The sequence below is a fragment of the Sander lucioperca genome, chromosome 24 (genome assembly GCF_008315115.2).
Source record: "Sander lucioperca isolate FBNREF2018 chromosome 24, SLUC_FBN_1.2, whole genome shotgun sequence".
In the NCBI taxonomy this organism is placed as follows: Eukaryota; Metazoa; Chordata; class Actinopteri; order Perciformes; family Percidae; genus Sander; species Sander lucioperca.
In genome coordinates this window covers 18875786-18898285 of record NC_050196.1, presented here as the reverse complement: position 1 = coordinate 18898285, position 22500 = coordinate 18875786, and the positions used below count along the sequence as shown (strand labels likewise).

At 46.0% G+C, this 22500-nt stretch overlaps 4 protein-coding genes, 3 long non-coding RNA genes and 1 other non-coding gene across 8 annotated transcripts; 6 read left to right on the top strand and 2 right to left on the bottom strand.

The window, feature by feature from the left end:
* The first annotated feature begins 1222 nt into the window (after positions 1–1222).
* cavin2b (caveolae associated protein 2b) lies at positions 1223–9020 on the top strand. The gene is made up of 6 exons (XM_031307638.2): positions 1223–1596; positions 2943–3083; positions 3351–3452; positions 6548–6817; positions 7757–7909; positions 8384–9020. Exons 1-6 carry the CDS (start codon positions 1366–1368, stop codon positions 8771–8773), a joined length of 1287 nt encoding a protein of 428 aa, XP_031163498.1. The 5' UTR covers positions 1223–1365; the 3' UTR covers positions 8774–9020.
* A 226-nt stretch (positions 9021–9246) lies between these two features.
* Positions 9247–10812, top strand: LOC116055621. Its single transcript, XR_004106356.2, has 2 exons — positions 9247–10068; positions 10429–10812. It is a non-coding gene; the product is annotated as an uncharacterized LOC116055621 (long non-coding RNA).
* Positions 10813–11160: 348 nt separating this feature from the next.
* ebpl (EBP like) lies at positions 11161–13314 on the top strand. The gene is made up of 4 exons (XM_031307645.2): positions 11161–11767; positions 12231–12300; positions 12681–12819; positions 13036–13314. The coding sequence occupies exons 1-4, from the start codon at positions 11591–11593 to the stop codon at positions 13280–13282; spliced, it is 633 nt and encodes a 210-aa protein (XP_031163505.2). The 5' UTR covers positions 11161–11590; the 3' UTR covers positions 13283–13314.
* Positions 13315–13654: 340 nt separating this feature from the next.
* On the bottom strand, positions 13655–17023 carry arl11 (ADP-ribosylation factor-like 11). Its single transcript, XM_031307647.2, has 5 exons — positions 16855–17023; positions 16590–16655; positions 14948–15063; positions 14660–14837; positions 13655–13841 (listed from the first exon to the last, which is right to left on the bottom strand). Exons 1-5 carry the CDS (start codon positions 16981–16983, stop codon positions 13713–13715), a joined length of 618 nt encoding a protein of 205 aa, XP_031163507.1. The 5' UTR covers positions 16984–17023; the 3' UTR covers positions 13655–13712.
* Positions 14780–15054, top strand: LOC116055630. The gene is made up of 2 exons (XR_004106367.2): positions 14780–14863; positions 14904–15054. It is a non-coding gene; the product is annotated as an uncharacterized LOC116055630 (long non-coding RNA).
* Positions 15996–16581, bottom strand: LOC116055628. The gene is made up of 3 exons (XR_004106365.1): positions 16403–16581; positions 16055–16076; positions 15996–16016 (listed from the first exon to the last, which is right to left on the bottom strand). It is a non-coding gene; the product is annotated as an uncharacterized LOC116055628 (long non-coding RNA).
* A 1025-nt stretch (positions 17024–18048) lies between the features above and the next one.
* Positions 18049–21996, top strand: eef1b2 (eukaryotic translation elongation factor 1 beta 2). The gene is made up of 7 exons (XM_031307646.2): positions 18049–18292; positions 19440–19562; positions 19651–19783; positions 20684–20750; positions 20938–21063; positions 21481–21548; positions 21875–21996. Exons 1-7 carry the CDS (start codon positions 18213–18215, stop codon positions 21959–21961), a joined length of 684 nt encoding a protein of 227 aa, XP_031163506.1. The 5' UTR covers positions 18049–18212; the 3' UTR covers positions 21962–21996.
* Positions 20782–20862, top strand: LOC116055647. The gene has a single exon (XR_004106371.1). It is a non-coding gene; the product is annotated as a small nucleolar RNA SNORD51 (small nucleolar RNA).
* Positions 21997–22500: the final 504 nt, after the last annotated feature.

The following is a 22500-nucleotide window of genomic DNA, read 5'->3' as shown; positions in this document are numbered from 1 at the left end:
CAAACTAACTAACAAACAACAAACATACAAACAGGATCAGACCTTCAGATGGAACAATCAACCACTAAAGTGTTCACTTTTAATACTTTGAATGTTGTTTTTCTGTACAAACGGATCGTCTTTAAATTCAGGATTTAGTCAATGGAGTCTGGTTGGAAATGTTTGAAGATCGGAGAGGAACCAACCAAACCGGTTTTACATGAACAGAGAGACAGACAGAGACAGCTAGAGAGAGAGACAGCTAGAGAGAGAGAGACAGATAGAGAGAGAGAGACAGAGACAGCTAGAGAGAGAAACAGCTAGAGAGAGAGAGAGAGACAGATAGAGAGAGAGAGAAAGACAGATAGAGAGACTTTCTCTCTCATGTTTTTAAGGTGAAGTCATTTGGAAGGAAATTTCTCTCTCCACATAACAAACACAGACCAGCCCCCGTCGTCATGGTAACGGCCCACTCAGGCCCCATCGTCGTGGCAACAGGCCCCTCCTCCTTCTGGGTGTGGTAGAGAGAGCTTCATTAACCCTTAAGATACACACACACACACTCTCACACACACACACACACACACACACACACAGAGACACACACACACACACACACACACACACAGACAGACAGACACACACACACACAGAGACACACACACACAGACACACACACACACACACACACACACACACACACACACACACACACACACACACACACAGAGACACACACACACACACACACACACACACACACAGAGACACACACACACACACACACACACACACACACACACACTCACACACACACACACACACTCACACACACACACACACACACACACACACACACACAGAGACACACACACACACACACACACACACAGACAGACAGACACACACACACACACAGAGACACACACACAGAGACACACACACACACACACACACACACACACACACACACACACACACACACACAGACACACACACACACACACACACACACACACACACACAGACAGACAGACACACACACACACACACACACAGAGACACACACACATTTCTGTGATTTAAAACAATAAAAGCATCATTTTAATCTGGCCCTTCAAAATAAAAGCCTTTTCCTGGCAGTGAAGGAGTTAAAGGTGTTTCCACAATCAGGGGAGGGTTCAACGGAAAGTATTCACACACACACACACACACACACACACACACACACACACACACACACACACAGAGACACACACACACACACACACACACACACACACACACTGGGGTGGAGTCGGCTGTTTTTCTGCAGCTGAGACTTTCAGGAGTTTCAGGAGTTTCAGGAGTTTTTCGGGTAGACTCTGAGCCTTTCTCTGCGTCGTCATGGTAACCACGGAGACCCACCAGAGCCAGGACCTTTTGGTCCCCCAGCAGAACCAGAACCAGCAGGACCAGGACCTCCAGGACCAGCTGGAGGACCAGGTTTTCACCGTGTCAGCGTTGGATCCCGAGGCGATGACTCAGGGTCCCGTCAACGCCATCACGGTCCTCACGCTGCTGGACAAACTGGTCCACATGCTGGACGCCGTGCAGGAGAACCAGGGCAAGATGGAGGTACGGTGGGGGGGTCCAGGCTCAGGCTGATAGGAGCCATACAGAACTCACTCCTATAACTACAGCCTCTATTACAACCTCCCAACCAAACTCCATTGAAAAAACGGTTGATTTAGAGACAGGTTCTGTTGTAACTCTGCAGTATAGAAACTAATAAAGGACTAACTAACTAACTAACTAACTAACTAACTAACTGGGGGGCAGGACAAGTTGGATGTAGGGGGGCGGGCGGCACAGAGTCCAGGCTCAGGCTGACAGATAGCATACAGAACTCACTCCTATAACTACAGCTCCCAACCAAACTCCATTTAAAAAACGGCTGATTTAGAGACAGATTCTGTAACTCTGCTACACAGACTCCTATAACTCCAGCCTCCATTACAACCTTCAAACCAAACTGTAACCCTAAAGTACAGACTCCAATAACTTAAAAAACTAAAGAGATAACTCCAATAACTCCAGGTTCAGGACTAACAGGTTCATAACAACGTGCCACACCAAACTCCATTGAAAAAACGGTTGATTTAGAGACAGATTCTCTTGGAAACCTGCAGTACAGAAACTAATAAAAGGACTAACTAACTAACTAACTAACTAACTGGGGGGCAGGGCAAGTTGAATGTAAGGGGGGGGGGGTCCAGGCTCAGGCTGACAGGAAGCATACAGAACTCACTCCTATAACTACAGCCTCCATTACAACCTCCCAACCAAACTCCATTGAAAAAACGGTTGATTTAGAGACAGATTCTGTAACTCTGCTACACAGACTCGTATAACTCCAGAAGTAAAGAAGTAACTAAATAGTTCTAGTACTCCAGAGATGTACTGGTGTCCCTGGTCCCTGGATCAGACGTCACATGACCGTCAGAAGTGTCACTGTGACTGGACATTCCTGACATGTTTGTCATATTAAGAAGCTCTAGCACACAGAGAAAGACTTCCTGGTTCAGCCTGCCCTGTACCAACATGTCTGCCTAACGTCCATGTTTACCTGGTCCTAGGACACCTCAGGGGGAGCAGCTGATTGGCTGTGTGTGTTTCAGAGGGAAGCAGCTGATTGGCTGTGTGTTTTAGAGGGAAGCAGCTGATTGGCTGTGTGTTTTAGAGGGAAGCAGCTGATTGGCTGTGTGTGTGTGTGTGTGTGTGTGTGTGTGTGTGTGTGTGTGTGTGTGTGTCAGAGGGAAGCAGCTGATTGGCTGTGTTTCAGAGGGAAGCAGCTGATTGGCTGTGAGTGTGTCAGAGGGAAGCAGCTGATTGGCTGTGTGTGTGTGTGTGTGTGTGTGTGTGTGTGTGTGTGTGTGTGTGTGTTTCAGAGGGAAACAGCTGATTGGCTGTGTGTGTTGCAGGTGCACCAGGTGCAGATGGAGGGCGTGGTCAGAGGGATTCAGGCCGATATGACCAAACTGTCTAAAAGTCACAGCCACACGTCCAACACGGTCAGCAAGCTGCTGGACAAGAGCCGCAGACTCTCCGTCACCATGAAGGAGGTACAATATCATATATATACTAATATACATATATATATATATATATATATATATATATATATATATATATATATATATATATATATATACACATATATGTGTATATATATATATATATACATATATATATATATATATATATATATACCTGTCTGTCTACCTGCCTGTCTCTCTACCTGTCTACCTGTCTCTCTACCTGCCTGTCTGTCTACCTGTCTGTCTACCTGTCTCTCTACCTGCCTGTCTGTCTACCTGTCTCTCTACCAGGTGCGTGATAAGATGGAGCGTCAGGGCGTCCAGGTGAAGAAGCTGGAGGCCAACCACGCTCACCTGATCAGCAGGAACAACTTCAAGGTCCTCATCTTCCAGGTAACCATGGCAACCACACTCTATGGGGGGGGGTCCTCATCTTCCAGGTAACCATGGCAAACAGGCTCCAGCGGGGAGGGGGGGGTCCTCCTCCATTGCTCCAGCAGCACATGAACGCAGCATAACTTCAGTAAATGTTTCCAGACCTTATTTGGTCGTCAGCGGCTGAAGGAAGTGAACTGTGGAAACAGAGGGCCTGGTTGTCATGGTTACGACATAAAGTCAGCTGTTCTCAGGTCTGAACTGTTTAATTCAGACAGACAGACACACAGACAGGTAGAGAGACAGACAGACAGGCAGGCAGGTAGAGAGACAGACAGGTAGACAGACAGGTAGAGAGAGAGACAGACAGACAGACAGGTAGAGAGACAGAAAGGTAGACAGACAGGTAGAGAGACAGACAGATAGAGAGACAGACAGACAGGCAGGCAGGTAGAGAGACAGACAGACAGGTAGAGAGACAGACAGACAGGTAGAGAGACAGACAAGTAGAGAGACAGACAAGTAGAGACACAGACAGACATACAGACAGGGAGAGAGACAGACAGACAGGGAGAGAGACAGACAGACAGACAGGTAGAGAGAGACAGACAGACAGGTAGAGAGACAGACACGTAGACAGACAGACAGACAGAGAGACAGACAGACAGATAGGTAGAGAGACAGACAAGTAGAGAGACAGACAGACAGACAGACAGACAGGGAGAGAGACAGACAGACAGGTAGAGAGACAGGTAGACAGACAGGTAGAGAGACAGGTAGACAGACAGGTAGAGAGACAGGTAGAGAGACAGACAGACAGACAGGTAGAGAGACAGACAGACAGGTAGAGAGACAAACATGTAGAGAGACAGACAGATAGGTAGAGAGACAGACAAGTAGAGAGACAGACAGACAGACAGGGAGAGAGACAGACAGACAGGTAGATACAGACAGGTAGAGAGACAGACAGACAGACAGGTAGAGAGACAGGTAGACAGACAGGTAGAGAGACAGGTAGACAGACAGGTAGAGAGACAGACAGACAGACAGACAGACAGGGAGAGAGACAGGTAGACAGACAGGTAGAGAGACAGGTAGAGAGACAGGTAGCGAGACAGGTAGACAGACAGACAGACAGACAGGGAGAGAGACAGGTAGACAGACAGGTACAGAGACAGGGGTCGGAACACAGTTAAACTAAAGGAACTAAAGTAACTGCAGTAACTAAAGTAACTGCAGTAACTAAAGTAACTGAGAGTAACTAAAGTTACTGAGAGTAACTAAAGTAACTGCAGTAACTAAAGTAACTGAGAGTAACTAAAGTTACTGAGAGTAACTAAAGGAACTGCAGTAACTAAAGTAACTAGAACATGATGTTCCTGTTATCTCACCAACACTCCACATTCCTGCCCTCCCTAAAATACCCAGCATTCCTCAGTGCTCCGTCCTCCCTAAAATACCCAGCATTCCTCAGTGCTCCGTCCTCCCTAAAATACCCAGCATTCCTCAGTGTTTCTCTGTCAGCTGATCAGGTAGAGAGACAGACAGACAGACAGACAGACAGGTAGAGAGACAGACAGCATTCCTCAGTGTTTCTCTGTCAGCTGATCAGGTAGAGAGACAGACAGACAGACAGACAGACAGACAGACAGGTAGAGAGACAGACAGCATTCCTCAGTGTTTCTCTGTCAGCTGATCAGAGAGACAGACAGACAGACAGGTAGAGAGACAGACAGGTAGAGAGAGACAGGTAGAGAGACAGACAGGTGATTAACCTTTCACTGTTTTTAAAGTATTTGTACTAGGGCTGTCAATCGATTAAAAAATGTAATCTAATTAATTACAGACTGTGATTAATTAATCGAAATTAATCGCATAAATAATTAACGGTGCCTGAACCGATACTTTTTAAGAAAGTAAAAAAAGAAAAGAAAACAAAGGGTACTAAACAACAGTTGGTGACATTAAAGAACGGCTTGTTTATTGCTAAGGCCATATGGTCAAAATTAAATGATTTAATAATAATGTATAACAATAACAATAACTTATTTCACTACTAAATTGATGTTGAACGACAAAAACAACCACCAGATGGGAAAAGGACATTTACAATAACTTCAAATGCACCACGAGGCTGTAGTTTACCAGTTTCATTGAACGCACCGTCTGTGTTGTTTCTCCGACGGCAGCTGCAGATTGTTACATCCCGCTGTTGAATCCTCTACAGTAAAACACAGTCAAACTTTACACCGTTTAGAGTTAGCTGTCAGCATTGTAACCGTGTTTAATCCAGCTACTAGCTAGCGGTAGGCTAACATTAGCTGCTGTCGAGTGTAGTGTTAACTAGCTAGCGGTAGGCTAACGTTAGCTGCTGTTGAGTATAGTGTTAACTAGCGTCACGTGCAGCGGTGTTTGTGTTTCCTGTAATGTCTGTTTCAGAGCATCAGAGAGAAGAGCAGACATATCAGTGGCACCAGATTTTCGTCTGTATGCAAACGTCAATATAGAATGGATTAATCTGCGTTAATTTTTTTAACACGTTATTTTTTCTCAGATTAATTAATCGAAATTAACGCGTTATTTTGACAGCCCTAATTTGTACACATTCTTCAAACCACATATGAAGTAAACATGTTCCCACATCTCTCTAAAGCTTCCCAGGCCCCTGAACATGTTTAATATAAGTTCATTAAGATACTTCAGGTACTACGAAGGAGTCAAGTTTACTGTAGTACTTATTGATATTTGATCTATAGGTACTACTAGTGAGTCACGTTTCCTGTAGTACTTACTGATATTTGACCTATAGGTACTACTAGTCACGTTTCCTGTAGTACTTACTGGTATTTGACCTATAGGGTACTACTAGTCACGTTTCCTGTAGTACTTACTGGTATTTGACCTATAGGGTACTACTAGTCACGTTTCCTGTAGTACTTACTGGTATTTGACCTATAGGGTACTACTAGTCACGTTTCCTGTAGTACTTACTGGTATTTGACCTATAGGGTACTACTAGTCACGTTTCCTGTAGTACTTACTGGTATTTGACCTATAGGGTACTACTAGTCACGTTTCCTGTAGTACTTACTGGTATTTGACCTTCGTTTCAGGAGGAAACCGAGATCCCGTCTACGGTTTTCGTGAAGGATCCGCCTCCGTTCCCTCGCGAGGAGATTCTGGAGGAAGGGGAGGAGTCGGTGCAAGGCGTCGCCGACGGCAACCGTTCGGAGGAGGGGGGGCTGCACAGCATCGACCTATCGTCTGACGAGGACGTCGGGCTGGAGGCGGAGCTAGAGGAAGAGGAGGCGTGGCTTCAAGATCTGGAGAACAACCCCGAAAAATCCAGAACAGAGAAACTGAAACGCTCCAGTCTGAAGAAGGTGAGACAGGTAGACAGACAGGTAGAGAGACAGGGAGAGAGACAGGTAGATAGACAGGTAGACAGAGAGATAGATAGACAGAGACATGTAAACAGAGAGATAGATAGACAGAGAGACAGGTAGATAGACAGGGAGATAGACAGACAGGTAGAGAGACAGGTAGATAGACAGGGAGATAGACAGACAGGTAGAGAGACAGGTAGATAGACAGGGAGAGAGACAGATAGACAGGGAGATAGACAGGTAGAGAGACAGGTAGATAGACAGGGAGAGAGACAGATAGACAGGGAGAGAGACAGGTAGATAGACAGGTAGACAGAGCGATAGATAGACAGAGAGACAGGCATATAGACAGAGAGACAGGTAGAGACAGAGAGACAGGTAGATATACAGGGAGAGAGACAGGTAGACAGAGATAGATAGACAGAGAGACAGGTAGACAGGGAGATAGACAGAGCCAGGTAGATAGACAGGGAGAGAGACAGACAGACAGGTAGAGAGACAAGTAGACAGAGAGATAGATAGACAGAGAGACAGGCAAACAGGCAGGCAGACAGACAGGCAGGCAGGCAGACAGACAGACAGACAGCTTGTTTAACTAAGTAATGGTTTCTCTGTCTGCAGGTGGACAGACAGAGGGACAGACAGGCAGACAGCTTGTTTACCTGAGTAATGGTCTCTCTGTTTGCAGGTGGACAGTCTGAAGGCCTGTTTACCTGAGTAATGGTCTCTCTGTCTGCAGGTGGACAGACAGAGGGACAGACAGGCAAGCAGACAGACAGCTTGTTTACCTGAGTAATGGTCTCTCTGTCTGCAGGTGGACAGTCTGAAGGCCTGTTTACCCGAGTAATGGTTTCTCTCTCTACAGGTGGACAGACAGAAGGACAGACTGGCAGACAGACAGCTTGTTTACCTGAGTAATGGTTTCTCTCTCTACAGGTGGACAGTCTGAAGAAGGCGTTCTCCAGGCAGAACATCGAGAAAAAGATGACGAAGATCGGAACAAAGATCGTTTCTATGGAACAACGAGATAAAATCAAACAGAAAACCTCCAGCCTGAAGGTTTCTCCCATGTCCTTCAGCTTCGGGAAGGTATACCTATCTAACCTGTCTGTCTGTCTGTCCTCACAGTTCCCCCCAATGTTCCCCTCACAATCCCCTAGGGTTCCCCCCAATGTTCCTCCCATTCCTCCTGTCCACTCAGAGTCTGAGTCCACTTAGAGTCTGGGTCCACTTAGAGTCTCCCAAGGGTCCACTTACAGTCTGGGTCCACTTAGAGTCTGAGTCCACTTAGAGTCTCCCAAGGGTCCACTTAGAGTCTGGGTCCACTTAGAGTCTGGTCCACTTAGAGTCTCCCAAGGGTCCACTTAGAGTCTGGGTCCACTTAGAGTCTGAGTCCACTTAGAGTCTGGGTCCACTTAGAGTCTCCCAAGAAAGTTCTCTTAAGTTTCCATCTCCTCAGACCTCCTGTCTGTCTATGATCCCTTTTATTCCGGATGTTTTTGCCACTGTCTGTCTCTCTAACCTGTCTGTCTCTCTTACCTGTCTCTCTGTCTGTGTTCTCAGCATCGTAGCGGCTCTGACTCTCATCCGGCTGAAGCGTCTCTCCAGGAAGAGGAAGCGGTGATCCCCGAGGAGACCGACGTCCAGCTGACCTCACCGGGAAGCACCGACCAGGAAGTAGCCTTCACCGAACAGGAAGTAGCATTCACCAAACAGGAAGTGTCCTTCACCGAAGTCCACGCCCAGCTGGCTCCGGCCGAGCAGGTAGAGAAAGAAGAGGAGAAAGAGGGAAAGGAGAAGGGAGGAGAGGAAGAGGAAAAGGGGGATGAAGAGGAGAAGGGAGAGGAAGAGGAGAAGGAAGAGGAAGAGGGGGATGTGTCCGTGGGTTCGGAGGGAGTTGGTCCAGACTACGCTCTGTCCTCCACACTGCCTCAGGACGAGAACCAATCATAAACACTTCAACAATTAGGGAAATCTGATTCTTCTTCACTTTCCTTCTGAGTATGTTCTGAGTAACAACAACCTCCTGACAACCAGCCGGTCAGAATCACCGTAACAACAACCTCCTGACAACCAGCCGGTCAGAATCATCGTAACAACAACCTCCTGACAACCAGCCGGTCAGAATCACCGTAACAACAACCTCCTGACAACCAGCCGGTCAGAATCACCGTAACAACAACCTCCTGACAACCAGCCGATGATTTTGTGGAATCTGTTCCTTTCTGTTGTCACGTTTAAAAATATATAAACACAGAGGTCCCCCTCACAGACAGACAGGTAGACAGGCAGACAGACAGGTAGGGCAGTCAGGTAGGGAAGAAAGACAGACAGACAGGTAGGGCAGACAGGCAGGCAGACAGACAGGTAGGGCAGACAGATAGGGAAGAAAGACAGACAGGTAGGGCAGACAGGCAGATAGACAGACAGAAAGACAGGCAGGCAGACAGGCAGACAGACAGTTAGCTTTTCTCAGAGAGAAAGAGACGAAGAGGATTTCAATAAATGTTGAACTGTTTCTTTAAGGTGTCGAGCTGTTTATTGACGACTATTATATATATATATATATATATATATATATATATATACTATAATATCTGATCGTCTGACAGCTTTACAAGTACGTATCTCCAACATTTTAACTTTTTCAGAACGTGTTTTGTGATTTTTAAAGTTGTGAATGAAGTCGGAGACGTTTAATTCTTCAACTGATCTGAAAACAGAAAACTAAAACATGTATTTGGAGATACACGGTTTTTAAGTTTGACTTTTTATGTTTATTCTTGTTTTCATTGAAGAACAGCTGACTGATATTTAAAGATCAGCTGGTCGATAACATTTAGGTAACTTTCCATCAGTGGAACCAAACAGAGAAACATGGTGCTAAACAGACGCCGGGAAACCTTAAAAACCTTAAAACATTCCTCTAATATTCCACCAATCATTCCCAAACTCTCTAACTGTATACCAGCCTTGAGGTTCCTCGTAGTTTATACTACTGTTTCTACTACCCCTTACGTTCCCCTAGAGTTCCCCTTAAGTCCTGTCTAAGTTCCCCTCAAGTCCCCCTAGAGTTCCCCTTCTAAGTTCCCCTTAAGTTCCCCTAGAGTCCCCCTATAGTTCCTCTCTAAGTTCCCTTCTAAGTCTCCCTATAGTTCCCCTCTAGGTCCCCCTATAAGTTTGCCCTCTAAATCCCCCTTAAGTCCCCATTAAGTCCCCTCTAAGTTCCCCTAGAGTTCCCCTCTAAGGTCCCCTTAAGTCCCCCTATAGTTCCCCTCTAAGTTCCCCTTAAGACCCCCTAGAGTCCCCCTATAGTTCCCCTCTAAGTCCCCCTTAGGTTCCCCTATAGTCCCCCTCTAAGTTCCCCTTAAGTCCCCCTATAGTTCTCCTTTAGCTCCCCTATAGTCCTCCTCTAAGTTCCCCTTAAGTCCCCCTATAGTTCCCCTCTAAGTTCCCCTTAAGACCCCCTAGAGTCCCCCTATAGTTCCCCTCTAAGTCCCCCTTAGGTTCCCCTATAGTCCCCCTTAAGTTCCCCTATAGTCCCCCTCTAAGTTCCCCTTAAGTCCCCCTATAGTTCTCCTTTAGCTCCCCTATAGTCCTCCTCTAAGTTCCCCTTAAGTTCCCCTATAGTCCCCCTTAAGTTCCCCTCTAAGTTCTCCTAAGGTTCTCCTAATTTCCTCTCTGTTGTTGTAATAAAATATATTTGATTTCCAGACCCAAACGATAATCTGCAGGTTTTGGGGATTTGTTAAGTTTTATTTTCATTTGTTGTTTAAAATGTGCAGTCAGTGTGTTTATCGACTTCCTGTTGATGTTTATTAACTGCTTATTAACGACACATTATTAATAACAACTATTATCTTTATTATCTGCAACAACGACAGAAACTCGGATCGAACGGTTCGACGATGTTTCAGGTTTAATAAAGTCGGTTTTGGTATTTTATTTCATTCTGCTGCCAAAGAACATTTAATAAAGTCTGTATGACCACTTCCTGTTTCCTGCCTCTGATTATTATAATGTATCATATAATTATTATTTATTAATTTTTATTTTATTTAATTTTTATTTATAATTTTTTTAAATTAATTTGTATAAATCATCATTGTTATTATTTAGAATGTATTTAATTTTAAATTTTATATTTATTTTTAATCATTATATCTTATAAAAGGTTATTAAAATGTTTTTTTGCAGGTTAGGAGTAGAATCTGTGTTTTTATGAATGGAGTCCTTTGCCCTCTGCTGTCTCTGTGGGCGGTGCCAGTGAATAGGGTGTTCTCCTCAGCAGCCAATGGGAGGGCTCAGGGGCGGGGTTTGGAACCAACCCAGCCAATAGCGAGGCGAGGGGCGGGGCCTAAACGGTCTCCAGTTTGGTTCAGATTCTCCAGCCGTTTGAGTCTGTTGCTTCTGCCTGGAGACGTTTTTGATGATTTCTTCACATTTTTTTTTAACGTTTTCAACACTGAGAAATATTCAACCTTTCTAACACTTTCTTCGGCATTTGTTGAAAGTTTTTGACGCTTCTGTCGACACCATTTTTGTCTATTTGTCTGTTTTTTTGTAACTTTTTCAACATTTCCGCCCCATATGTCATCGTTTCTGATGTTTTTTTTTAAGTTTTTCCCTTTTTTTCAACGTTTCTGACCCTTTTTGAGACATCGTGGTACTTTTATTTTGACGTTTTCCTATGATTTTGTTGATATTCGACTTTTGTCTCAACGTTATTGATCCTTCTTCTTCTTCTCCTGCCGTGTGCGCGCCCGGCCGATGCCCCCCCCGCCCGCCCCCGGCCTGTCGCTGGTGTCCGTGCTAGCTCTGTTAGCATGTAGCGGCCAGCTGTTAGCCGCGGTGCTGCTAGCACGGCGCTACGGCGGGCGGAGCTCGGCAACGGACCGTTGGGTCCTCTGCTGGCTCTTCTATGACATCATCGTCCACCTGACTCTGGTACGGCCAATCAGATCGCTCAGATCTCTCTCGCCAGTCTTACAAACATCTAAAATAACCTCGAAAACGTTGATGCTTTTAGCTGTCTGTCTCTCTAACCTGTCTGTCTGATTATCTGTCTCTCTAACCTGTCTGCCTGTCTGTCTGTCTCTAACCTGTCTTTCTGCCTGTCTCTAACCTGTCTCTCTGCCTGTCTGTCTCTAACCTGTCTGTCTGTCTGTCTCTAACCTGTCTGCCTGTCTGTCTCTAACCTGTCTGCCTGTCTGTCTGTCTGTATCTAACCTGTCTGCCTGTCTGTCTGTCTCTAACCTGTCTGCCTGTCTCCAACCTGTCTGTCTGCCTGGCTGTCTCTAACCTGTCTGTCTGCCTGTCTGTCTCTAACCTGTCTGTCTGCCCGTCTGTCTCTAACCTGTCTGTCTGCCCGTCTGTCTCTAACCTGTCTGTCTGCCTGTCTGTCTGCTAGGAAGGACCGTTTGTCTACATGTCTCTTGTTGGGACGGTGGAGACGTCTGAAGGACCGCTGGCTGAACTCTGTGAGTTTTACTGCACTTTACTGCACTTTACTGCAGTATTTACATTTAAATACACTCCATACTTCTCCCACACAATATTTCACCCACTATCAAACATTAGCATGTTTAAAACTTGAGTTAGTATTTTTGGTCCATTCCACCAGACTCCATTTAAAATTCTGCCAATATTAAAGTGTTGGTACTCCAATTGTTCTGCTACTTTCTACTTCTATTGTGCAGTTGTACTTGTACTGCACAACGTTCCTGTGACAGCTGCGGTTACTTGTGATACTTTGAGTACACTTTGCTCTCCGATAGTACCTCTTAACTGAACTTTAGTACCTCTGTACTGGACTTTAGTGTGGTGTTAAACAAGTGATTTTTTGGCTGGGCCGCTGCAGGGAAGGAGTACGGCAGAGCAGACGGCCGCTGGCTGGTTTCTGACCCGACCATCGTCTCCATAGAGATCCTGACGGCCGGCCTCGCCTCTCTGCTCGGAGTACTTCTGGTACACGCAGTACTACACGACAAATACTACAGGTAATACTACATACACGCAGTACTACACGACAAATACTACAGGTAATACTACATACACGCAGTACTACAGGTAATACTACATACACGCAGTACTACAGGACAAATACTACAGGTAATACATACACGCAGTACTACACAACAAATACTACAGGTAATACTACTACGTGTGTGTGTGTGTGTGTGTGTCTGTGTCTCTGTGTGTGTGTGTGTGTGTAGACACTTCCTGCAGGTGTGTCTGAGCGTGTGCGAGTTGTACGGCGGCTGGATGACCTTTGCTCCCGATTGGCTGCAGGGCAGTCCTCACCTGGACACTACTTCCTGGCTCCACCTGTGGCTCTACCTGGTCTTCTTTAACGGAGTCTGGGTCCTGGTCCCGGCGCTGCTGCTGAGCCAGTCCTGGCTCGCCATGAGGCGTCTGCACGCGCTCAGACCGCACGCAGACACACACAGGAAGAACATGTAGAGTTTACTCAACTCACATCGGGCAGTGATAGTCGCACGCACACACACACACACACACACACACACACGCACGCACGCACACACACACACACGCACACACACACACACACACACACAGACACACACACACGCACAGACAGACACAAAACCCCAGAATCATGTTTTCATGTTTATTTTGACATGTTTTTACACTGAAACACTTTGATTGAGTATAAATTAATGTTAATACATGTTATATATATTATATAAGCCATGTTGTATATAATACATAATATATATTATATATAATATATATATATTATATATAATATACAACATGGCTTATATATAATATATATAATGTATATAATATATATAAGCCATGTTGTGTATATATATAAATATATATATATATATAACCATATATATATATATAGTTATATGTAACGTTGTCATCGTCGTCTGATGAGTTTGTTGACGGAGGTGAAGGCCTGCTGGAGGCCCAGACCGCTCAGAGCGCTGCAGGCCTGGATCTCCCAAAACCTCCCCACGTACCGGACCAGGTCCAGCTGGGTGGAGATCTGGGGCAGAGAGAGAGAGAGAGGGGTTATAAATGTAATAATAATGTGAAAAACAGTCTGAATAATTTGAGAATAAAAGTAGAAACTTGACTTTCTATGTTTCGTGTCTCAGTGTGTTTCATATTTTGGGAAGTTTTTCATGGACAGAATATTTTAGAGTCTATATATATATATATATATATATATATATATGGTAATAATTAAAGTGCCAGTATCTAGAGGAGCAGGCAGCTGAGGTCCATTATGCTCGTACTGGTTCCTTGCTGCCAGCTGACTGGGTTAGTTCTCCCTCTGGTGGTCCAGAGAGGGAACTACAACCCTTAACGCCTGGACCGGAACCAGCACTCTGGAGGCGCCGCGAGACCCACGAGCAACCGGGAGCAACCGTGGTCGTTCAGGTCAATGTCTGATATTCCACCAGCAGCTCTCTGCTCACTGAAGACACTCGCCAAGGAGAGGCTTAACTTCTCCTGGTTCAGATTTCTCACCGTGGTCAAAAAGAACAGGACAGACAGACAGACAGACAGACAGACAGACAGACAGACAGACAGACAGACAGACAGACAGACAGACAGACAGACAGACACACACACACACACACACACACACACACACACACACACACACACACAGGCCAGTAATGGTTAGGCTGACAGGACAGGTGAGACTCGGACACACCTGTCCTGGGCCAGGGCCTTCTTACCTGTCTGATAGTCATGGCGTTGGGTCAGGGCCTTCTTACCTGTCTGATAGTAATGGCGTTGGCCAGGGCCTTCTTACCTGTCTGATAGTCATGGCGTTGGCCAGGGCCTTCTTACCTGTCTGATAGTCATGGCGTTGGGCAGGTCCTTCTTGTTGGCCAGAACCATCAGAGGAACTCCGTCCAGCTTCTTCTCACTCAGAACTTTCTTCAGAACCTTCTGGGCCTCGGGCAGCCGGGCCGGGTCGCTGCTGTCCACCACGAACACCAGAGCCTGGCAGTCGTCAAGGTAGTACCTGGAGGAGAGGGACAGGTTAGTTAGGTAGGTAGTTAGTTAGTTAGTCAGGTAGTTAGTTAGTCAGGTAGTTAGTTAGTCAGGTAGTTAGTTGGTTAGTTTAGGGTTTACCTCCAGTTGTCTCTCATGCTCTTCTGTCCTCCGACGTCCCAAACAGTCAGAGACGTCTTCTTGTCCAGATTCAGAGTTCCCACGTTGAACCCGATGGTCGGAGACGTTTCCATCACCTGGAAGGAAAAACTCCGTCACTTTCACACCTGGCCACTCTGAGACTCACACCTGGCCACTCTGAGACACACCTGGACACTCTGAGACACACCTGGCCACTCTGAGACACACCTGGGCACGCTGAGACTAGAGATGTTCCGATATCGGTATCGGCTCCGATACTGCCTAAAACGCTGGTATCGGTATCAGGAAGTACTGGAGTTTATGCACCGATTCGATACCACGTAAGAAAGACCTAAAGAAAATCTACGTTAAAGTAGTTTATTTATGTTCTTTTTCCGTTATAACTGACTGTCAAACTGAATAATAAAAGAAAGTTCTGGGCGTTCATGTTTCACAAACAGTTTAACCTGAGCCAGACCGACAACAAAGATAGAAAACATATCACATCCTTACAGATGATAGTATTCAGCTGTTAAAACATAATAAAATATATGACACACTGGTATCGGATTGGTACTCGGTATCGGCCGATACGCAAGTTCAGGTATCGGAATCAGTATCGGGAAGCAAAAAATGGTATCGGACCATCTCTAGCTGAGACACACCTGGCCACTCTGAGACACACCTGGCCATGCTGAGACACACCTGGCCACTCTGCGACACACCTGGACACTCTGAGACACACCTGGCCACGCTGAGACTCACCCCTGGCCACTCTGACACACACACACCTGGCCACTCTGAGACACACCTGGCCACTCTGAGACACACCTGGCCACTCTGAGACACACCTGGACACTCAGACTCACCTGGACACTCTGAGACACACCTGGACACTCTGAGACACACCTGGCCACTCTGACACACACCTGGCCACTCTGACACACACCTGGCCACTCTGACACACACCTGGCCACTCTGAGACTCACCTGGCCACTCTGAGACTCACCTGGCCACTCTGGGAGACACCTGGCCACTCAGAGAGACACCTGGCCACGCTGAGACTCACCTGGCCACTCTGAGAGATACCTGGCCACTCTGACACACACCTGGCCACTCTGAGACTCACCTGGCCACTCTGAGACTCACCTGGCCACTCTGAGACACATGGTCACTCTGAGACTCACCTGGCCACTCTGAGAGACACACTTGGCCACTCTGAGACACACCTGGCCTCTCTGAGACTCACCTGGCCACTCTGAGACACACCTGGTCTCTCTGAGAGACACACTTGGCCACTCTGAGAGACACACCTGGCCACTCTGAGAGACACACCTGGCCTCTCTGAGACTAACCTGGCCACTCTGAGAGACACACCTGGCCACTCTGAGACACACCTGGCCTCTCTGAGACTAACCTGGCCACTCTGATACACACCTGGCCTCTCTGAGACACACCTGGACACTCTGAGACTCACACCTGGCCACTCTGAGACTCACCTGGCCACTCTTGGGTGGTTAGTTATGATTGATTGTCAGTGTAAAATATAATTTAGTGAAGACAGGTGACAGGTGGTATTTGAGTCGTAATTGCTGTTTTTTCGGGGGAAACCGTCTCCAGATAGACACCTGTTGAGTCTCACCTGTCCTGTCAGCAGTCGGGCCAACAGAGTCGTCTTTCCAGCTGAGTCCAAACCCATCAGGATCACCTGAACACACACACACACACACACACACGGTAAACTTCTGGCTCAAAGTACATTTACTCCAGTAAACTTCACACAGACACACCTGTCTTGGCAGATAGAGGAGAGTTCCCAACTGTAATCTGATTACTTTCTTCAGCAGATAGAGGTGAGTTACCTACTGTAATCTGATTACTTTCTTCAGCAGATAGAGGTGAGTTACCTGAGGAGAAGTGGAGCTCTGAGCGTGTCCCATCTGTCTTCTGTGTGTGTCTGACTGAAACTCAGCTGCCTTCAGTTTCACTGACGCTGGCGGCCAATAGGAGAGCAGCGTCCAATCACAGCGGGTCATGTGACAGTGAGACAGGTCTGACAGGTTCTCTGAGAGGAGAGGAGGCACCTGTCAGGTCACCTTGTTGTTAATTCTGCTTTTAGAGCACTAAAAAGGTATGTGTGTGTGTGTGTGTGTTTATATGTGTGTGTGTGTGTGTGTGTGTGTGTGTGTGTGTGTGTGTGTGTGTGTGTGTTTATATGTGTGTGTGTGTGTGTGTGTGTGTGTGTGTGTGTGTGTCTGTGTGTGTGTGTCTGTGTGTATATCTGTGTGTGTGTGTTTATATGTGTGTGTGTGTGTGTGTGTGTTTGTGTGTGTGCGTCTGTGTGTGTGTGTGTGTGTGTGTGTGTGTTTATGTGTGTGTGTGTGTTTGTGTCTCTGTGTGTGTTTATGTGTGTCTGTGTGTGTGTGTGTGTGTGTCTGTGTGTGTGTGTGTGTGTGTGTGTGTCTGTGTGTGTTTGTGTGTGTGTGTGTGTGTGTGTGTGCGTCTGTGTGTGTGTGTTTGTGTGTGTTTGTGTCTCTCTCTGTGTGTGTGTGTGTGTGTGTGTGTGTGTGTTTATGTGTGTGTGTGTTTATGTGTGTGTGTGTGTGTGTGTGTGTGTGTGTGTGTGTATCAGAGGCCTCCCTGTGGGATTGTGGGTAATGAAGTTCTTATCCAAGACGTCTATATGATCATATATAATCTCTGAGTATGTCGTAGCTGGTTGTAAGTCGACCATCGACCGTTACCATGTTATGGCTTATACTATCATTTATCAATGGAGAAATTACATTATATTCTTACTTCCAGAACCCGCTGTGGGCGGGACTGTTGAGCTCTAAGGCTCAAACCCAAAATATACAGCCACTCTCTCCGTGTTTATGTTTCAATTTAATCTCAAACTAATCTTACTTTATTTTAATTATTAATCTTGATGTGTAAAATGTTTCCTCCTGGTGACATTTTGTCGTCTTTCTGTTTATTTATCTCTTTATTTTACGTTATATTGTTCAATTTGACATTTAATTTAATTAAATTAAATAGCCTGACTCTGATCCAAACTCAAAACAACAATAAATAAGAAAAATCTGCACTTATCTTTAATTTTTAATTTCGGTTCCTCGGTTCCTCCAGACCCAGCGGGGAGGAGCAGCAGCTGAGGCCGGCGAGGAGGAGTCTGTCTCCGGGTATAAATCTGTCTCTTCCCGCCTCCTCCCTCCTTCTTCTTCTGACTCCTCCGGCGGCTCCTTCCTTCTCAGGTCGTCTCAAAATGGGTTTCGGTGACTTGAAATCAGCCTCCGGGCTCAAAGTGCTGAATGGTTTCCTGTCGGACCGCAGCTACATCGAAGGGTCAGTACAGAAACCGGAGAAATCCGTTAAAATCGGTAGAAAACACGGGAAACTCTGCAGAGTTCTGCAGAAGGAAAGCTACCGGCCGCCATCTTGGCTCCGCCATGTTGGCTCCGCGCTGAGCCGTTAGCCGTTAAGGCTAGAAGCTAGAAGGGATACAGCTACGGGATGACAGTTAAATTAATACATAATATCGTGGTTTGGGTTAAAACGCACCCGAGGAACGAACACGCGTTTCCTGAGTGAAAGTAATAAACTTCTATTATTATATTAGTCTAGATTTTGTGAGATTTTGCCTAACTTCCGGCCGTATCTGTATCCCTTCTAGCCACAACCTGAAGCTAACTGAGGCTAACCGCTACGGCGATGACTGTAAAGTTTCGGCACCATTTAGGACTATTTAAGTTTAGGAAACAGATCGTGGTTTGGGTTTAAACACTCCGAGGAACGAACAAGCGTTTCCTGGGTGAAATAAATACTATTTATATATTAGATTTTGCGTTTCTTGCGGTACATTAGCTGAGCTAGCTGTCAGGCTGTTAGCGCAGTTTTGAAGTTTAAATGACCCAAAATAAACCGACTCGAGGCTCTAAAATGTCCGCAGTTCAGTCTGAATGAGTCTCAACTGATGTCCAAAGAGTTAAAGTTCAGTTTGAGTTTCTCTTTAGTAGTTTTTAGTGTGAAGAAGTAGCTCCATGCTATCGTTAGCGTGGACCCACATGGTGCTAACATGCTAACTCAGATGCTACATGAAGTCCGCAGAAACCCTTTAAAGACGTCAGATAACTGATCAATAACTAAAGGTATAGTTTTAATGTAATAAGATGTTGACACTGAAACTGTAACTGCTGTTTGGGTTTAAAATTAGACCTTTAATATGAGTTAAAATGTCCTGAAATGAGTTCAGCAACCAACAACGTGACGTTGACTTCTTAGCGTGATTCTACTGCGCATATATGCTGCGCAAAGGACTGTACAGACAGCAGAACATCCGGGTATTTAGACACATACATGACTGAAGAAACTTGCCGTAAAAATAGTCCCAAAAAGCCACAACAACATGAAGAAACTTTCTGTAAAAATAGTCCCAAAAAGCCACAACAACATGAAGAAACTTGCTGTGCGTTGACGCTGTTTCCTGTCCCAGGTACGTCCCGTCCCAGGCAGACGTGGCGGTGTTCGAGGCGATTGGGGCGGCCCCGGCGGCCGACCTGTGCCACGCCCTGCGGTGGTACAACCACATCAAGTCGTACCAGAGCCAGAAGAACAGGTGAGGATGCTGATGACATCATCAGGTGTTAGGGTACGTGTGTGTCACATGATCAGAGAGTAAGTCCCGCCCCCCTCCTGCCTGTCAGCCTACCAGGTGTGAAGAAGCCTCTGGGGCAGTACGGGCCCTCGAACGTCGCCGACACCACCACAGGCTCCGCCCCCGCCGTCTCCAAGGACGACGACGATGATGACATCGACCTGTTCGGCTCCGACGAGGAGGTGAGCCTTAGCTTCCCATCCTGGACTCTAATACTCCCTAAAAACATTGGCCATAGAAGGCAGTTAGATGATGGAAGATGTAGGTTAGTGCCGTGTGCAGATGTTCAGATGTAGGTTAGTGCCGTGTTCAGATGTAGGTTAGTGCCGTGTGCAGACTTGATGATGATCTAACTCACCATCTTTCGGCTGAAGCTGTGATGTCACTCTTTAACGATCTGAAAGCTCTGCACACAAACATGTTTCATCACAAATAACTCCTAAACATTCACGCAACAGTAGTAGAAAGTAGTTTTTTTTTTTAAAAAACATCTGCAAAATTGCGTTCGCTTAACCCACCAGACTCCATGTAAATAATCAGGACTTTTATCATCGTAAAACACACTTCATTCAAAGTGGACAGAAACTAAATCAAACTATCAAAAGCCGTCTTGGTTCATCTTTCCACTGTTCCAACAATCACCACTCTGGTTTGGTTGAAATAAACCCTTAATTCACCCATTTACATGTGGAGATATGCTGGCTCTATACACGCTAAAAGTCCTGATTATTTACATGGAGTCTGGTGGAAATATGCTGGCTCTATACACGCTAAAAGTCCTGATTATTTACATGGAGTCTGGTGGAGATATGCTGGCTCTATACACGCTAAAAGTCCTGATTATTTACATGGAGTCTGGTGGAGATATGCTGGCTCTATACACGCTAAAAGTCCTGATTATTTACATGGAGTCTGGTGGAGATATGCTGGCTCTATACACGCTAAAAGTCCTGATTATTTACATGGAGTCTGGTGGAGATACACGCTAAAAGTCCTGATTATTTACATGGAGTCTGGTGGGTTTGGTGATGGGGATTTCAGGAAGACATTGTGTTAAATGTTCCCTGTGTTTTGTCTGGCAGGAGGACGCCGAGGCCGCCCGTCTGAAGGAGGAGCGTTTGGCCGAGTACGCCGCCAAGAAGTCTAAAAGTAGGTCCCGCCTCTCACTAACGTGTTATTGGTCCACTCTTGATGATGAAGAACCAATCACCATCTTTCGGCTGAGTACCTGATGGACATCATGTTTTTACCTGAGAGAGTCTCTGGAGCCGCCGCGGCTTTCGGGCCCAGGCTGTTACCATGGTAACTGACCCCTCCCTCTCTCCTCTCCTCTCAGAGCCCGCCCTCATCGCCAAATCTTCGATCCTATTGGACGTGAAGCCGTGGGACGACGAGACGGACATGGCGAAGCTGGAGGAGTGTGTTCGCAGTATTCAGATGGACGGCCTGGTCTGGGGACAATGTGAGGAGAATACACACTATACTACACATTATACACACTATACTACACACTATACTACACAGACTGGTCTGGGGACAATGTGAGGAGAATACACACATTATACACATTATAGTACACATTATACTACACAGTCAGCCGGCAGATGTTCAGTTGTAGGTTAGTGCCGTGTGCAGATGTTCAGTTGTAGGTTAGTGCCGTGTGCAGATGTTCAGTTGTAGGTTAGTGCCGTGTGCAGACTTGATGATGATCTAACTCACCATCTTTCGGCTGAAGCTGTGATGTCACTCTTTAACGATCTGAAAGCTCTGCACACAAACATGAATGAGAGTTACTGCTGAGTTCCTGAGATAATATACAAGTTGTATAATTACTGAGATAATAAGTTGTATAATGTGCTAAATGTTTGGTGTGTTTTAGCCAAACTGGTTCCCGTTGGTTACGGCATCAAGAAGCTGCAGATCGGCTGCGTGGTGGAAGACGACAAGGTGAAGTACCTTCCTAGTACCTTCCTAGTCAGGCTATCAGCTGACAGGGCTGTTTACTGTCTGTGTGTATATTCACCTGTGTATTTGTGTGTATTTACCTGTATATCTGTGTGTATATGTACCTGTATTGTTTGTATGTGTGTGTGCGTGTGTGTGTGTGTATTTACCTGTATATCTCTGTGTGTGTACCTGTATTGTGTGTGTACCTGTGTTTACCTGTATATCTGTGTGTATTTACCTGTATAGTGTGTGTGTATATGTACCTGTATAGTGTGTATTTACCTGTATATCTGTGTGTATTTACCTGTATATCTGTGTGTTTGCAGGTGGGAACAGACCTCCTGGAGGAGCAGATCACGGCCTTCGAGGACTTCGTCCAGTCGATGGACGTTGCTGCTTTCAACAAAATCTGAAAATAAAGTTAATAAAAAGCACTTCAACACAAACAGCAGCTGGCTCCGTTTCTTACATACATCTCCTAATTATTACTGAGTCAGTTTGTTTACTATTTACAGTTTAATGTGAATTTAAGGTTTTTAATCCTGAGTATAGAAATAACCATTTAACCAGGGCTTAATTTGAGCCGGACTCTGACGTTGGATCCGGAACCTTTTTTATTGGATCCGGCTCCTCCTGCGTCACTATGAAAAATGAGTCGCCTAAATGAAAAAAATAAACTAAACTACTGTTTGTCGTGTTCAATGTTATCGGTCTTATTAGTCTTGATTCCCCGTTGGAGTTCCACAACAGTCTTGTGTTTGCATTTTCAAGAGGGGGGGGGAGAGGGACAGAGGAGGGGGGGGAGACGGAGGAAGGAGAGGGGGGACGGAGGGAGGGGGGGGGAGAGGGGAGACAGCGGGAGGGAGGGGAGAGGGACGGAGGAAGGAGAGGGGGGACAGAGGGGGTGAGAGGGACGGAGGAAGGAGGGGGGAGAGGGACGGAAGGAGGGGAG

What these genes read in the sequence shown, in the direction of transcription:
- arl11 (XM_031307647.2), bottom strand. Translation starts at nt 16,983, where the DNA reads ATGACCCGCTGTGATTGGACGCTGCTCTCCTATTGGCCGCCAGCGTCA. An exon ending in AGAGCTCCACTTCTCCTCAG is followed by an intron (nt 16,656 to 16,854) that starts GTAACTCACCTC and finishes GTGTGTGTTCAG; the next exon opens with GTGATCCTGATGGGTTTGGA. An exon ending in ACGCCATGACTATCAGACAG is followed by an intron (nt 13,842 to 14,659) that starts GTAAGAAGGCCC and finishes TCTCTGCCCCAG; the next exon opens with ATCTCCACCCAGCTGGACCT.
- eef1b2 (XM_031307646.2), top strand. Translation starts at nt 18,213, where the DNA reads ATGGGTTTCGGTGACTTGAAATCAGCCTCCGGGCTCAAAGTGCTGAAT. An exon ending in CGGCCTGGTCTGGGGACAAT is followed by an intron (nt 21,064 to 21,480) that starts GTGAGGAGAATA and finishes GGTGTGTTTTAG; the next exon opens with CCAAACTGGTTCCCGTTGGT. An exon ending in GCGTGGTGGAAGACGACAAG is followed by an intron (nt 21,549 to 21,874) that starts GTGAAGTACCTT and finishes GTGTGTTTGCAG; the next exon opens with GTGGGAACAGACCTCCTGGA.
- cavin2b (XM_031307638.2), top strand. Translation starts at nt 1,366, where the DNA reads ATGGTAACCACGGAGACCCACCAGAGCCAGGACCTTTTGGTCCCCCAG. An exon ending in AGAACCAGGGCAAGATGGAG is followed by an intron (nt 1,597 to 2,942) that starts GTACGGTGGGGG and finishes TGTGTGTTGCAG; the next exon opens with GTGCACCAGGTGCAGATGGA. An exon ending in TCAAGGTCCTCATCTTCCAG is followed by an intron (nt 3,453 to 6,547) that starts GTAACCATGGCA and finishes CCTTCGTTTCAG; the next exon opens with GAGGAAACCGAGATCCCGTC.
- ebpl (XM_031307645.2), top strand. Translation starts at nt 11,591, where the DNA reads ATGCCCCCCCCGCCCGCCCCCGGCCTGTCGCTGGTGTCCGTGCTAGCT. An exon ending in TCATCGTCCACCTGACTCTG is followed by an intron (nt 11,768 to 12,230) that starts GTACGGCCAATC and finishes TCTGTCTGCTAG; the next exon opens with GAAGGACCGTTTGTCTACAT. An exon ending in CTACACGACAAATACTACAG is followed by an intron (nt 12,820 to 13,035) that starts GTAATACTACAT and finishes GTGTGTGTGTAG; the next exon opens with ACACTTCCTGCAGGTGTGTC.